Raw genomic sequence first — 16,355 nt, 5'->3', positions numbered from 1 at the left:
CTGTAATGGGACTTGCACTGAAACTATGCACACATAATCCTAGTTTACTTTTAATTTCTAAAGAAAAAGGAATGGGAACATCTGGACATTCTAAAAATGATTAATAGGATTTTATTTCACCTTTTTTCAAAAGACAGGTAATTATTTTATGAATAAAACACAGATAATATACCAACAACTAGCAATCATGGTTATCTTCTGTGACATTAGGAGATAACAACAGACTTTTTGTATTTTGGATGCTGCTGTCTCTAGAAGTTGTAAAGGGCTAGTATAGACTAAAAAGGTGTGTGATGTGCAGGAGTGGGATAGGGTGTAACTGATCCGGGCTTAGGTAGGCAGCTGCCATGCATCACTAATGAGACACTCAGCCAAAGGCTTGCCTGCAACCTGTAAAGCTTCAGATGCTGTATGTAGTTAGAAAGACTGGAATTTCTTTTCGAATTGCTTTACTACGAAGCTATATTTATAAGAATTTAAGCCCTCTACTCATACACATACTCCTAAGATGCCATCATAGTAAAGACCAACAATTTGGTTGCATTTCAGGGAGAAAGGCTCCACTGAAATGAACATTGTGAGGAAACTCAATTTAATGATACCTCGGAGTGTATTCTTGCTTCATATACTGTTTTCATTACAAGGTAAGAACCTATATGAAATTCTAACCTTATTTTATTGTATTTTATTTATTCATTTATTTATTTTAAAAGATTTTATTGTGTTTTAGTCTCTCTTGCAACTGATAAGAAGAGCACTTTGGAGTCATTAGAAGGGATATATACTAAATGACACATGGACCACCTTTTTGAAAATTCGTAGTAAGGTAGATGATTTGGGACTTCGGTTTTCGTTTTTTGAGTCTTCAAATCTTAAAATTTGGATTTTATCATGCTAGGCAACTATACTGGAAGAAACTCTGATTCTAATTTTTTCTTTTCTAAAAGATGATTTGTAGTAGTTTTCTGTATAACTTAAACATTTGAATTTTATAATAAATTAAGAGAAATTGAGTACTTAAATTTTCTTCATGCATGAACTGAAAGGAGAATGGTAAAAACTTGTTTGTAAGAAGGGCTTTGGTTTTTTTTTAGGGCTAAGAATTGTTTTCAGTTATTTTTGATGGCAATTTTATTTATAAATTAATGTTTATAGAATATTCTCATGGGGAAAGCATTTCTTTACATTCACTTGTTAGTTTTTAATCCCTGAAAAGAGCTGTATATTTTGGAGCTTGTAGGGGAAGTGGGAGAAGTTACTGAAATGGAAGACTAGCAAGGCCATGGTCCCCATCTTCCAGTCCTTGTAGTGACTGAAATTCCAAGGAGAAAATGTCATAGAGCATTGAGAACTAGAGGGGAGTTTCAAGATGCACTTGTCCACTACCATCATTTTATTTATGTGTTTGCTAGCTTGCTTAACCTTGGCATTTACTAAATGGTAGGACTGAGACTAAAACTTGGGTCTGTGACTCCAATTTTAGTGCTCCTTTCACTGTATTATGTCTCTCTGGATCTAGGTACCCTGTTCCTTCTATCCAGATTAACAGTCCCTCTAATATTTCACAGGGAATTGGCTGCTTAAAATCCACTAGGAAATGCAAACTAACTCATAGCAAAATTCAGTCTATGTTTTAGAATCTAGGTTAAAATGATCTGTTTAATAACCAGAGCATGAGACCAAGATATCTGAATAATTTTTTCCCCATTCTTATCTCTACGTATTTATCTCTGGCAGGATATATTTGCGGATCATCCATCTTGACGAAAGTATCAAAGTGAGTGTTTCTTGTTCTTTCTGTCCTCTAAAACATAAGGTTAATGGGAATGAGCATAGCTCAGTGGATAAATGTATCTGTTTTTGAAAAAAAATAGATATTTTACAAAGTAAAGGCATGAGATGTGTTCTTTAAAAGCAGTTCCAAAAATTAAAAATTATCAGCCATTCGTTTCCTTATTTATGATGAAAAAATATTTCTTTTTAGTTTAATTACAAAATGAGTTCTTGGTGGTGTCCAATGACTATAGATACTAAGGAGATGTTAATTTCACTTCAGTGATTTATAAAGATATGTTGGGTAAATTCCCCTTTTATATTGTTATTATTAATATACATTGTTTATTATAAATGTGCTCTATCTTACCATAAAGCAATTTTTGATAATAAAACAATAAAATTGTTTTAGCACTAAATAATGAAAATCATTTTTGGACTTAACTGATCTGCTTAACGAAAAGCAGAATTCCATTCATCATTTGATTTTGATAGATCACAATTTGATGTGCTTATTCACATTAACGTTAATCTATGCTTTATGACATGGAAAGGGAGAGAAGTATTATGTTTGGAAAAAGTTTATGTGCTCCTGGCAAATACGTACCTCAGCAGTTTTATGAAGTCATGTGGAGAAAATACCGTGTGTGTCAGCGCTACAATATTACAAGATTTTGTTTATTTCTCTGTCTTGAAGTTCCTTCCTAAAATTCAGTGTACATCAGAGATTGGAGAGATCTGGGGACACTCTTGAATTTTGTAAAATGAGACAGCACCACCACCCAAACGTAACCCCTCCAAGAGGGGAGGGGGACCTTTTAAATGTTAAACCAAGAAAGACCTCTTTGATAAAGTGATGGAAATCAGGAGGAAAACATCAGCTCTCTCCTGGGAAAGGCTTGTTCAGGTTGCCTAGGGGCCTTTGACTATACAAGTTCTTTTTGTTTTCTTCCAGAAACGGGTTTAATGAAAATCGACAGAAAAGAGCTCTTTTAGCAGCACAGGTAGGTTATGCCTCTGATGGAGAGAGGCAGAGAAATAATCCATTCTGCTTTGGGACTCCGCTGTCACTTCAACAATGAGGCCTTTGTGAAGGGGAATAAATGCTAAAAACAAGACAGGAAGGAGAAGAGGCAGAGTAACTTCTCCACTGCTTTTCTGCAACCCTCAAATCCATGCTCCGTTCACATTAACTTTTTGCTCGAGTGTTTTTTTTGCTGTTCACCTCCATTACCTACCGATAGGCTCACAGTGTGTGGGAGATTCAATGTCATTAGCTTGCCAGAAATTTTTAATTGGTTTAAAAATTAAGCGCGATATCAGAGCAATGACAGTCGAACAAACACAAGTAAAAAGGGGCAGAGAAAGGTATACGTGATGCAAAAGGGTGTCGAAGGTGCCCTGGTGTCCTGACAGACAGCTCTGTTAGTGTCTGACAAATCTCAGTGAGAGACACTTAGGGGGAGGCGATCTTTATTTTTGGAGCGTCGTGTAGCCCTGAATCCAAGAAGGCCCTTTTGGCCAGGTCCCCTTCAATAAGGGATGTTGGATAACATAATTGCAATATTTTCAAACTTTGACTGGAATGTTCAAAGAGGTGGTTTAAAAAATATATTTGTCTATAAAAAACAGTTGGGAAAATAGAGAATCCTAACTTAAAGATGCGTGTGGGCAAGTAACATGATGTGGGTATTTATATAACAAATGGCTTATGTATTTAAGGAGGCCTTTGTCAAATTCTGAACTGCAATCCATGCTGCTAGTATTTTCTGGTAAAGGCCTGAATTTTTATATTTTTCGTGTTAATTAAAGAGAAATGAAGAAGATGGATTTGACAGTTTAGAGGACAGAACTAATTTATTCTTATTCACAATAGAATTTTTTTTGTACTTAGACGGGCAAAAGCCTGGAATGGAAACACTTTTTAAAAGTTTTCCTTTAAAAGTGTTTTGTGTACGTAAATACTTATGTATCATGTGAAGTGGTTAAAATGGCTTTTCTCTGAGAAATTTAACTACATGTTTGTCAGTTGACCATGTTATCCACAAGAAGACATCAGCATGACTCTAGTAGAAAATCCAATGTTGAAGAAACTGCATTTTGGAGAGCCCACCAGTGCCAAAATCTGTGAAATATATCCCAAAGTTGTCACATAAAGTGACCTCTGGTTGGGGTTATACTGTTGTCTGTTTAGATATTTCTAGAATTTGTCTCATTTACCCCAACAGAGGTAACTTTGGTTAGTAGGTGAGGAACACACTTACCTTGTCCTCAGTTCCCTTTTAGAGAGAGTGAAGAACAGGCCACCTACACTGGCTCCTCAATGTCCTGCAGCTAGAGAACATGCACCAACATTATGTAATATCTGAACAAGTTTTAAAAGAAGAAACGCTGAAGAAGAAAGGCAGTGAGGTCATAATCTCACACTGCACTGTTTAGGATCTCATCTATCATAAGGCCATTCTTGTCCGCTGATTCACGACTCCTGCTCTAGCAAGACGGAGCATTGGTGGAGAGACATCTGTGCAAGTAAGGGTTCAGATATGCTGATACACAAAGAGCCAAGAAAGGGGAGACACGGACCCCTGCCTGTGGTGTATTTCTGTGCCACACACATTTTTCTCTAGATTTCTCACCTGGAGACGGTTTCTCTGTGCTTCTCACTGTCCTGTGGAGATGTTATCAGCAAGGAGGAAGAATGGGCTGTCACCTTTTTATCGATTATGTAAATGTAGGCACCCACTGCCTGGAATTCTTTTGCATTTGGGTTACATTTCAAAATTGGTGCTCAGGCAGACTAAGGTGCAGCTAATTTATTTGGTGGGGGGTAGAAAAGTGAGACCAGGAAGGAGCAAATCTTAGAGAGTATGTTGAGGAGGGGCTCCGGAGGCTCAGTCTTGGTGGGGGGCCCCCTGAGGAGCTGTGTAGAATTAGTTGTGGAATTGTTTCTCCAAGGAATGGGGGAAGTTGCCCGTACTTATCTACTGATTCCTGTCTCTCCTTGATTGAGGTGTGGCCTTTGGGAGACCTTTTATCCCCAGGGAGGCGTTTTCTGTGGTCTTTCCTACTTGGATTTTGCCCTGAGGCAGAAAAAGAAAGAAACCAGTGCTTGAAGCTGAAGGGTCTTGATGTGCACAGAAACCCAGAGGCAGGTGGGCTGAGAGGATGCGGAGGGAGATTCAAGAGAATCTTTTATAGTTACGGTTCTGAACAGGCTTGGCAGGCAGATTATTCCTATTTGAATAATGCCTAAAATTCAACTCAGTTGGTATTTGTTGACAACATTCAAGAGACGGTGCTAGAGACATAGAATGAATAATGGTACTTATTGCCTAGATACTCAATGCCTCGTGAAGGCAGGCAAGTAAAGAAACTATTTCTGTGCAGCTTGTTCATCGTATCTAAGATGCCATTAATTGCCGTTATTTATATGACTCAAAAACAAAAGTGTTCCCAGTTATAAGTGTAAGATGCCATTATGAGTTCAGGTTGGTTAAAAAAGTAAAAGCTATGTAAGGGTCTTGTGTTAGTATTGGTGAAATGTGGAATGATGCATGAAACTCGTGGTCATTAGGTCGCCAAGGTAACTAGGATGCTTTTGTGGCCAGAAGGCTGGTATGTTGAGCAATTGTCCTTTCCATGGAGGTGTAGCCTGAGTTGAGTCAAAAAAATTATATTTCTAGTCTTGGTCTATTCTTGTCTGATGTATTCAGTTTTTGCCTAATAATTAAATTAGGTAACATTTACAACCCTTGTTACGTACCCAGCTCTACTTTACTCTCTCCATTTCATTGAATACAGTTCTACTCTTATTCCATTTTAGAGATTGGGAACTGAGGCTGCATAGGCTAAACAGTTTGTTCAAGGTTATAAGCCTGTGTGAGGCAGACTTGAAGCCACTATACACTTTTAGTGAGCATCGCAGATAATTCACTGGAGCTGAAGTCAGATTTTGGTGCCCAGGATTATTGGTGGCTGTGCTAGAGGTAGGCAGATGGCTACAGACAAGATAATATTTGCTGTCTTGGGGAATCAAAGTCAGAGACTGTTGTGAGTTTAACTTAATTTGAAGACAGAGGCAAAAGCAGAAAGGAGAGATTGAGCAGTGAGGATGAAACCTGGGAGAAATAAGAACAGGAAACAGTGAACTTGGAGGCATAGTATCAAGCAAGGAGTTTAGAAAGGAGTGTTAAAGTTGAGAGCAAGTGTGGAAGTCCTCTTCTCTGACTTGGAGCAAGTTTGGCTATTAAAAGAAAAACTACTTCGCTGGAAAATACTAAAATAAAACTGTGTGTGGAAAGGAGACTGGGATTTGTTGAGGTAGGACTTTGGACCTGAAGTCACATTCCCTATCACCGCTCTTTTCTTGTCTTCACCCTTTCCAGATTTTCTGACAACATCTGGTACTCAATTTGACAATTACATGGCAGGCTTTGGGAGTGTATGTTCTTCTGATGAACATAGAAATCCTATTTGAAAGGACACTGCTTTGGACCTTATGCTAAATTATCAATGAGTTTGAGTAAAAATCCTTAATTAATTAGTTTCAGTAATCCACAGTTATTTGCTAGTAAGCTCTATTGACTTCCAAAAATCTTAAGGTTTGTCAGGACTGCTTAGATTAATATAAATATCTTTATTGCTAATTCTTTCTATGTGAGGCACTACACCAGAATTTTTACATACATTATTTGAATTTATTGTCATAACTGCACAATTAAGTAGGTACCCATCATTCCCATTTTACAGACAAGGAAAGAAGGTGCTAAGAGGTTAGAAAACTTCTTTTTGCTAAGAGTTAGGGAACTTGTCTAAGAATATGGACTGGAAGACTTAGGACTCTCAACCAGGTTTCTCTGATCCCATAATTCATACTCTTAACCATTACCCTAAAGTGGTGGGAAATCTATAAAAAGATACATTTAATATTCTACGGACTTCAAAGTGTCAGTTCTTTGGAGACTGAGGGGGGACACTCCCTCTGTAGCAGCAGAAGCTTCTGTGGTTGGTGTCCTCACAGATGGCTCTGCAGGCAGTGTGGACGTCCCCGTCTGTTGGTCCATCAGCCCCATGTGTTTTCTCCAGCCCCATCTGTGCTTGGAAATATCAGAGAAGAGCTTCTTCTGTAGGCAAAGCAGTTAGTTAATGTAAAGATTAGAATCCACCGAGGTTCTTTTTCAAGGAGGACAAGGAGTCAGGAGAAGAAAGAGCTCAGAGAGGACAGAGACTCATCAAAGTCAGGTAAGAGGTAAAACCAAACCTTGAGATCCTGTCCTCTAACCACGAAGGGTTCTTCTGGGAGCCTCCTTTGTTGCCTCCAGAAGCCAACAAAATAGAGTCAACAATTCATAATTTCTGTTTCTGTAGCTATTTCCCAGACTTCCTGATTGCTTATTGGGCTTGAATTAAATAATTTAACTGTCTTGAATTCTTATTTCTGTTTTTCAAAGTTGGAAGCAACGTCTTCAAGATATTTCTTCCATGAAGCTATTAATTGGGGTGAGAGCAAAATAAAAGGTCGGTGTCACACCTTTGTTTTTGTATTTGCTTTCTTGAAAGTCCCCTTTGAGGGATATACTGAATTAACTATTGCCATTTAATGCACGGAGGAAGCTGAGCCAGGGTGGTAATAATGGGAACAGTTAAGTTCACTTCATGTAGAAATTTGAATTACGTTTGGAAAGAAGCAGGGTTAAACAATTAAAGTAGGCTGATAAATCTGTGATCAGGAAGTATCTGGGTATCAAACGATTTTTTTCTGCATCATTTCCTGGCTCCTGTTTCCTTGGCCTCCTTATTTTTACTTACCCATTTCCCATTTTCATTAAGCAGAATGCTCATGAGAACTTGAACTTTAATTCAATTTTTTCATTTTACTCAAAATATAGCAATTCCTGGCTAGTTTTGGATTGATAGTTGTTTTCAGGAGAATAAACAGGGCTTGTAGATAAATTTTTGAAGGAGATACATGTGTTTGTCTAGGTGTTTAGGCATTTGTTTATTTATTGTAAAAAGTGTAAGATTGTGATCTAAGATAAAATTTAAAGGGGAAGAAACTTCACTTAAATTTGTGAAAAACATAAATTTTTACCTATATTGATGATCGAAATTGAAACAGCTCATTTTTCCTCAGTTAAGATGTCCTTAGAGACTTGTAGGTGTTTCAGTGTAAAGAGATATTTTAGCTCAGTGGATCTTAAAGGTAGAAAGACAATGGCGTTTTCTAATTCTTGACTTGGGCAGAATTGTGTTTAATCATCTCAGCCAGTTAACTGTCTTCCACGACCTTAACATAGTCCAAAGAGGTACCACTTTGTGGTGACTCGAAGATGTGTTCTCATTCTCTTGATGTGTTACTTAAATTCTTCCTGTTTTAAATTCTTCCTGTTTGAAATTTGCCGATTGCTCCTTGTCCTCTCTCCTTATTAGAGGGAAAGTTTTCACTGTGGTTCATTTGCATTTTCAAAACTTACTCAGAAGCTCATGGTTTCTTGCTTCCTCTTTCAACAGAATCCTTTGGGGCAGTGTTTCTTTCCACGAAAAAGAATATTTTTGGTGATGGCTGGTTTAGATCCCATTAAAATTAAGTATGGGTCAAAAAGAATGTATTATTTTTAATGGAGCCTGAAGATTAATTAACACACACACTTTGAATGAAATGTTTTATTCTTCATTGGGGAGGGTATATGGTATGGGTAGTGCTGTGAATCGTGTTAAGACTGATGATTCACAGACTTGTACCCTTGAGACAAATAATACATTACATATTAATAAAAAAAATGTTTAATTCTTCTTCTCAGAAATGAGAGTTTCTGTTTGGGTTTTTTAAATACTTTGTCTGATTCCCTGAGCTAACAATGGACAGTTCTTTAAGACAGCACTCATTCCTGGAGATGGAACCCTTTGGACGTGCAGCCGAGCCAAACTCTGTCAATGGAATCTTCTGCAGCTTGTTCATTTCTGGTTCTCATCATCTGGGACAGGGATTCCTTACATGGGAACTTGACCTTTCAATTGCTTGAAGGAAGCTAACCTTTGCTCTCAGGGTAGTCTGAGATGTGAAAGCTTGTCTTTCTTATTTCACAGCACACATAATGAAATGAACTAGATAGAGACTCGATGGGCTTAATTCTTTAGCTCATCAAGGCAAGAAGCCCAGGGTTCTGTTTGAATTAATAATGGTTACAGTTAGTCCAAGCTAAATCTTGACATATTATGTTTATAAGAATTGATGCACACCAGAAGATAACTTTTTTTTTTTTTTTTTGTCCTTTAGGTTCTTGTCCTCATGAATGCCTTAACGGAGCTTTCTGTTCTAAGACTGGTACATGTGACTGTCAAATATTTCAGGCACTTGGGACACGGTGCCAGATTGGTAAGTTTCAGGGCTACTTGAGAGAATTATAAGTCAAGGAGAATTTTAAGGTGTAATTGGCTACATCAGTGTTCATGCACTGGGAATTGAGGCAGTCGTATTATGCATTAACTTGTGTCCCTAATTCATTCAGACAATTTAGAAATAATGTAAAAGAAAGTGCATATGTCCACTTTCCCTTCTCACTGATCTCTACTACTTCCTCAGGTTTTTTTTTTTTTTTTCCATTTCATGGATGGATGATATCAGTCCATTAAACCAGGTCCTTACTTGTTTCTGTTTCTGCTTTATAAATTAGACTTATTATTTGGAGCCACTCTTTTTCTTACTTTGAATTAATTGGACATTCTGAATATAAAATAGACACAGTTTTGAGAGTTCTTCAAAGGCAGAGGGTTCTTTAAAACATTTTTAACCACATTGTCTGGGATAGGTTCCTACCTCAGTAAGGATAAATATTAATTTGTTTAATAAGTATTCATGGAGTACCTACTAAATCCCAGACCTGCCACTGGGGATACAATAGTGAGTAATACAGACATGCTTCTGCCCTCTGGGAGGTTACAGTCTAGAAAAAAAAAACAATGCATAAGAGATACATATTCATTATACTTAAACCACATGCTATAAAGGAAAGTACAAGATTCTGTGAAAATCTGCAACGGAGGTAAGGCATACTGTCAGAGAAGACTGAACAATGAATTGCTCTGTTTTTTCCTGAAAAGGACAATGTTGGTCAAGGCTAAAAAATTTAGGTAAAATCACACACACACACACACACACACACACACACACACACACAAAGACAATGATTGTGCCTTATTTCTGTGCTCCCTACAGCAGCGTGCATTAAAATGTTTTATATTGAGTGCTTGGTAAAGGTAATTGATTTCCATATTATTCTAAAGGGAAGGACCTAGAAAGTTAATATAGAATAGAGGGTTATCCACAAAGGGAAGAAGGGAGGTAGTCACAAAGGCAATATGAAATGAAGTTGTATGATTTAAGATGAATATTGTTTGACATTTGGCCAGTTTAAGGCTATGAATTCCTAAATTCCAGCATCCTTTGGATGACTAATGCTCCCTACCCCAAGGTCTCAGACATATAAACATGATCTTTCTTTTGTCATGGTTATTTTTCTCTGTGAATACTATTGAGATATTTTTGAAAGAATTGCAGAGTCTGGAACACTCTACGGCTGCAATTGCAGAGTCTGGAACACTCTACGGCTGCTTATGCAAATATTTAGGGCACTCAGTGGTAACATTTCTTTCTTTTCTATGCCACTGTGTTTGTTTTATCTCTGTTACCTTCTTTTACTGTATCATTTTCCTTACTATTCACTTCTTCTAAACTTCTTCTGGAAGCAAAATTTAAAGACGTTTCTAACACAAAACCTTTCTTCAAAGCAACTTGGAAACCATATTTTCCTTTAGGAGAGTTTAATAGTTTTGAGAACAACTGAAAATTTTATATTGGTTGTTTCTTTCTGCAATATTGACCACCAAAGAAGAAAATATTTATTTTCATGAAAATTGGAATCACCTACCATAACTGAACCTTGCCAGAAACAGGATATAATTTCTTTTATTCAATTAAATATTGTCTTATTTCTTTTCAGTGCCAAACATGGGCAATGGCAGAGATGGGATTTGCAAAACCTGGGGACAGTACCACTTTGAAACTTTTGATGGCATTTACTATTATTTCCCAGGAAACTGTTCTTACATTTTTGCAAAGGACTGTGGTAATTTGGAACCTCAGTACACTGTATGGGTAGGTGATCCTAGGGCATAATTAACTTAAAGATTTTTTTTTCCTGGCAAAGTTTATATTTTTAAAGGTGTGCACAAATGATGGAAAATATATAATAATCATAGTGCAAATACTTGGGGCTCTGACTGGGGAAGAAGAAGGATTCGTTTTTAATGGGATGGACCCAATTTGTAGCTAAATTGAGTCTATCTTATTAAGATGGAGCTTTGGATTGGGAGAAGAAGGATTTGGATCTGTGTGGGAGAGAGTTATAGGTAATGCAAAATGTCTATATTACAATGTCATAATATCACTTCTGGTTCATATCCCCATTATTCAGATTGTATTCAAACATTTTGAAGAGGGCGTGGGTTTGGATGCTAACCAAATTGCTCATACAGATTTCTTTTCTGATGCTACCATTGTGATATTCCCCCGGATTAATTTTTTTTTGAAGGCACCCCTTAGTGTGATCAGAGGCTGGCATTCAGGAAATGGAGTACAGAAGGAAGGCCCAAGGACATAGAGACAGGCACTTACTAGGTTGGTTCATACTGTATAATTGAGTGCAGAGAGATAGTGTTTAGCTGAACTCTTGATTTGGAAGAATTCCTAAGAGACTGCTCAGAATGCAAGCTGCAGAGTGGCTCTAGTTGAAGTAAAAAAGTCAGGACTCTTTCCCTGTCTCACTCTCTTGCCCTGACTTTCTAGCTGTCTCCAAGCAGAGTCATGAGACAGCTGTGCTATCCTGTTCAAAAGCTAGAACTCTCCATAGGCATCATTTGTTGAAACCTCTGTTTTCTTTTTCCCTTCTAACTTAAATTGAAGTTGCCTAGATTCTCCTCTCCTAGGTGGTGCAAATTTTAAAAAGTAGGCTTTGAAGTTTTTTAAGAGCAACAAGAGCCTTGTGACCCAGAAAGGAAATGAGATCTACTGAAAGTTAACTTATGAGGCATAAAGATAAAAAAAAAAATCCTCTGTGTCTTTAGATAGGGAAGTCAGTGGCAAGCATCTTCAGTATTTACAGGGCTCCTGTTTTCAGCCACTTATTGTCTGTTTCTCCTCCACTCTCTCACTGGGTTTATCACTCAAACACCTTCTGACTCCCTCATTGAAATGTTCTTGTCCAGGGTCTCACCCTTCTGAAGAATAAAGTGTCAACTAGATAATCTATCCTTTGATAATAGCACACAATGCTGAACTGTGCTCCCAGAGCTAATTTTGTTTCTACTTGGCTCTGTTTTAGCTGGTGGAATTTTCTTTCTAGGCAACAAATCCATTCATTTTAAATGTCATCTTTCCCCTGATTATGGAAATAGTTCATCCACCTTTCCCTTTCTTTCTTTCTTTCTTTCTTTCGATTTTATTTATTTATTTGAGAGAGAGAGAACACAAGTTGGGGAGGGGGCAGAGAGAAGGGAAAAGTAGACGCCCCGCTAAGCAGGGTGCCAATGTGGGGCTTGATCCCAGGACCCTGAGATCATGACCTGTGCCTAAGGCAGATACTTAACCGACTGAGCTTTCCAGGTGTCCCTGTTCTCACCTTTGATAAATTTAAACCTCTTAACAAGCTACAAGTTATAAGATGACATATAAGTGGTTTTACTCAAAAGTTAGTCTAATCTTTTACAAGAAAATTCTCGTGTGTCTTTTATACTTCTTGAAATAGTTCACTTTTCTTATAGAAAATTTAAAAATTTCAGAGAAGTCTATAAAAATAGTGTTTGAACTACTGCAATATAGACTGCAGCCGATGGCCATTTGGGCTCTCTCCATCCTTTGGCTCATGTAGATAATAAATGCTATAAACATCAGGCTGCATGTATCCCTTCGAATTTGTATTTTTGTATTCTTTGGGTAAATACCTAATAGTGCAATTACTGGGTCATAGGATAGTTCTATTTTTAACTTTTTGGGGACCCTCCATATATTTTCCAGGATATCACTCAGCCATTGGAAAGAATGAAATCTTGCCATTTGCAATGACATGGGTGAAGATAAAGAGTAATATGCTAAGCAAAGTCAGTCAGTTAGAGAAAGCCAGATACCACATGATTCCACTCATATGTGGAATTTGAGAAACAAACAGATGAACATGTGGGAGGGGGGAAAAGAGAGGGAGGGACGCAAATCATAATAGACTCTTAAGGTTAGAGAACAGACTGAGGATTGTTAGAGGAGGGTGGGGGATGGTCTAGAGGGTTGATGGCTAGAGGGTTGATGAGCACTGAGTGTTGTATGTAAGTGAAGAATCACTAAATTCTACTCCTAGAACCAATACTACCATGTATGTTAACTAACTAGAATTTAAATAAAAATTTTAAAATAGAGTTAGCACTGCTAATGGCTCCACATATTTTCTTCTACTCTTTTTTTCTCTGAATTTTAAACACATTTATAATCTTGAAATCCGACTATGTATAATTTTCTGTCTGAGATTTTCACCTGGTAATTATGTTAAGAACTTTCTTCCATGTCAAATATTCTTGAAAAACCAAAATTTTATTAGCTATCTTTGTTCCAATTTATGGAATATTCAAAATCTTTACTTAAGCCCTGTTTTGGAAATTTAGAATTTAAAATATATTTTCAGTCTTTTTTTTTTTTTAAGATTTTATTTATTTATTTGAAAGAGAGAGATAGAGATCACAAGTAGGCAGAGAGGCAGGCAGAGAGAGAAGGGGGAGGAAGCAGGCACCCTGCTAAGCAGAAAGCCCAATGCAGGGCTCAATCCCAGGACCCTGGGATCAGGGTCCGAAGGCAGAGGCTTTAACCCACTGAGCCACCCAAGCACCCCTTTTCAGTCTTTTAATACATACATTGATCAACATCTTTCTGCATATATCCCTTTCTATTCCTGATCATTTTCTTTTTCAATTTAATTTTACTTTTATGAAAATAATACCTGTACATAGTTTTAAAAACTTATCTAAGGCATGTGAAGCAAAAATGTAGCCCCTGCTTGCTTTCACTCCCAACCTTAGCTAAAATCTGTCTCCCTAAGGCAATTGCTTCAACTCCTTAAGCGATTTCTTCTGGCTTTTACATTACATGCCCAAATATGTTATTATTTATTTATCTTTCAAGTTAAGCCTTAGTCATTTCCTACTACAGAAAATGGAATCATCTTTGTTATGTCCCCCTTCCTGCCCCTAACACACACACACACACACACACACACACACACACACACACTCTCCTTCCCTCCTCTTTACAGAGTTGTATTGTCATCTCAGGTTAAATGATATGTGGTTTATTATTGTGATTTACATATTACACATATATGTATGTATATATGAATTCATATAAATATTATTTAGACCTGAGCCCAGTAGTTTATTATGATTTTGTTTCTCCTCTTTGTACATTTTTTTTTAAGATTTTATTTATTTATTTGACAGAGAGAGATCTCAAGTAGATGGAGAGGCAGGCAGAGAGAGAGAGAGAGAGAGAGAGAGAGAGAGAGAGAGAAGTAGGCTCCCTGCTGAGCAGAGAGCCCGATGTGGGACTCGATCCCAGGACCCTGAGACCATGACCTGAGCCGAAGGCAGCGGCTTTAACCCACTGAGCCACCCAGGTGCCCATCTTTGTACATTTGTATAGAGTTATTATCTATACAATTATCCCCTTTTTTTGGTTTGCGACACTTTTATACTCTAATCACTAATTTTTTTTCTTCAAACTCTTTAGCTCCATAAATTTCTTCTCACTGTGGTCAGATATTTATACTTTACTTTTTGAACCCTTGAAATTAACTTTGGAATAGAGTAAGGTAATCTTTCATTCTTCTCCTTTCTTCTCTCCTTGTTTTCTTTATTCTCTTTCTCTTTTTCTCTTCCTCCCTCCCTTCTTCCTTCCTTTCTTCTTCCTTCTCTTCCCTTCCTTTTCTCTTTCTTTCCCTCAACTAAATTTCCCATCAAATTTTGAGAAGTAAACTTTGTCTTTCCTAAAATATTCTTTTATTTTTAGAGCAATTTTATTTTTAGTGAGGTTGTTAGTCACTTTTGCGACCTCTAGGTATTGCATTGTATAGAGCTCCATTTCATGAGTCTCTAACATGACATGGACATGAAAACTACAAATGTGTTTCTTTGTGGTGCTCGACTGTCTTCCTGTCAGAATTAGTTTTTTTCTAGTGCATACCAGGTGTCTTTAAAATAATAAGTCAGTCAGAGAAAGACATATACCATATGATTTCACTCATATGTGGAAATTAAGAAACAAAACAGATGAACATAGAAGAAGGGAAAGAAAAATAGAATAAGATTAAGACAGAGAAGGAGGCAAACCATAAGAGACTCTTAACTATAGGGAACAAACTGAGGGTTGTTGGAGGGGAGGTGGGTGGGGGTGGGGTAATTGGGTAATGGACATTAAGGAGGGCACTTGAAGTCATGAGCATCGGGTGTTGTATGCAACTGATGAATCACTAAATTCTACCTCTGTAGAATTCTACCTCTAAATTCTACTATACTGTATGTGAACTAACTTGAATTTAAATAAAACCTTGAAAGAGAAAAAAAGAATGTTGAGACTCAATATACAAAGATTCAGCTTATTTAAAAAATATGCCAAGGGGTGCCTGGGTGGCTCAGTGGGTTAAAGCCTCTGCCTTCGGCTCAGGTCCTGGTTCCAGGGTCCTGGCATCGAGCCCCACATCGGACTTTCTGCTCAGCGGGAAGCCTGCTTCCTCCTCTCTCTCTGCCTGCCTATCTCTCTGCCTACTTGTGATCTCTGTCAAATAAATAAGTAAAATCTTTTAAAAAATGTTGAATTATCTTGTACTCTAAAAAGTTGATTTTGTTGTCCAATTTCTTTGATAAATCTTTTTTTTTCCTCTTGAAAATCCTAAATGTTTGTAATTTTGTAAAGTGGCATTAGTCTAACATTGCTGTAGAACTGTAAACAGACATTGTGACTCTGGGAACTCAAATGAAGGCCTACATATCTTATTGGTTCCAACACTTTCTATTTTTTCGCCCCTTCAAGGTTCATAATAGCCCTAAGTGCTATGGTTCAGTGTATTCCTGTTACCGGTCAATCAGCTTGTTCTTTTCAGACCAAGAGGAAATTCGTATTTATGGGCATGAAATAAAAAAGGATGGAATCAGGTAAGATATGATCAATGATATAATGAAAATAACACCGAACATGTCATGTTTGAAATTGAATTATGGGGAGTAGAAGAAAGGATTTCTGTCAACCAATAACCTTAAAGTTATATCATACAGACATTAAAATTCAGCAAGCTCTGAGGCCAGTCAGGTGACCAGAACCTAACCAGTTTTACCTCCCTAATGTTTGTGTAGGATACACTTAGGTTTGCACAGGTACAGATGCGATTATAGAAGAGATTCAGGAGAAATCTTCATAGTTCAGCTCTTCAATTATACTTGCCTTCTTTCTTAAATCTTCTCTCTTTCTCTCTTTCTTGCATTTTCCCTTCCCC

At 37.3% G+C, this 16,355-nt stretch overlaps 1 protein-coding gene across 2 annotated transcripts in view; it reads left to right on the top strand.

Annotated features, from left to right (window-relative positions):
- Positions 1-568: 568 nt before the first annotated feature.
- Positions 569-16,355, top strand: part of OTOGL (otogelin like) — a 137,209-nt gene continuing 121,422 nt past the window's right edge. For both annotated transcript variants that reach the window (XM_059404684.1, XM_059404683.1), the window contains exons 1-7: positions 569-644; positions 1,738-1,777; positions 2,729-2,777; positions 7,224-7,290; positions 9,050-9,148; positions 10,773-10,927; positions 15,896-16,017. In XM_059404684.1, the coding sequence (XP_059260667.1) occupies positions 569-644; positions 1,738-1,777; positions 2,729-2,777; positions 7,224-7,290; positions 9,050-9,148; positions 10,773-10,927; positions 15,896-16,017 (608 nt within the window). The remainder of the gene's footprint in view (positions 645-1,737; positions 1,778-2,728; positions 2,778-7,223; positions 7,291-9,049; positions 9,149-10,772; positions 10,928-15,895; positions 16,018-16,355) is intronic.

This window comes from Mustela nigripes, chromosome 6 (assembly GCF_022355385.1).
Source record: "Mustela nigripes isolate SB6536 chromosome 6, MUSNIG.SB6536, whole genome shotgun sequence".
Taxonomy (NCBI): domain Eukaryota; kingdom Metazoa; phylum Chordata; class Mammalia; order Carnivora; family Mustelidae; genus Mustela; species Mustela nigripes.
This window is presented reverse-complemented; position numbering and strand designations above follow the sequence as displayed.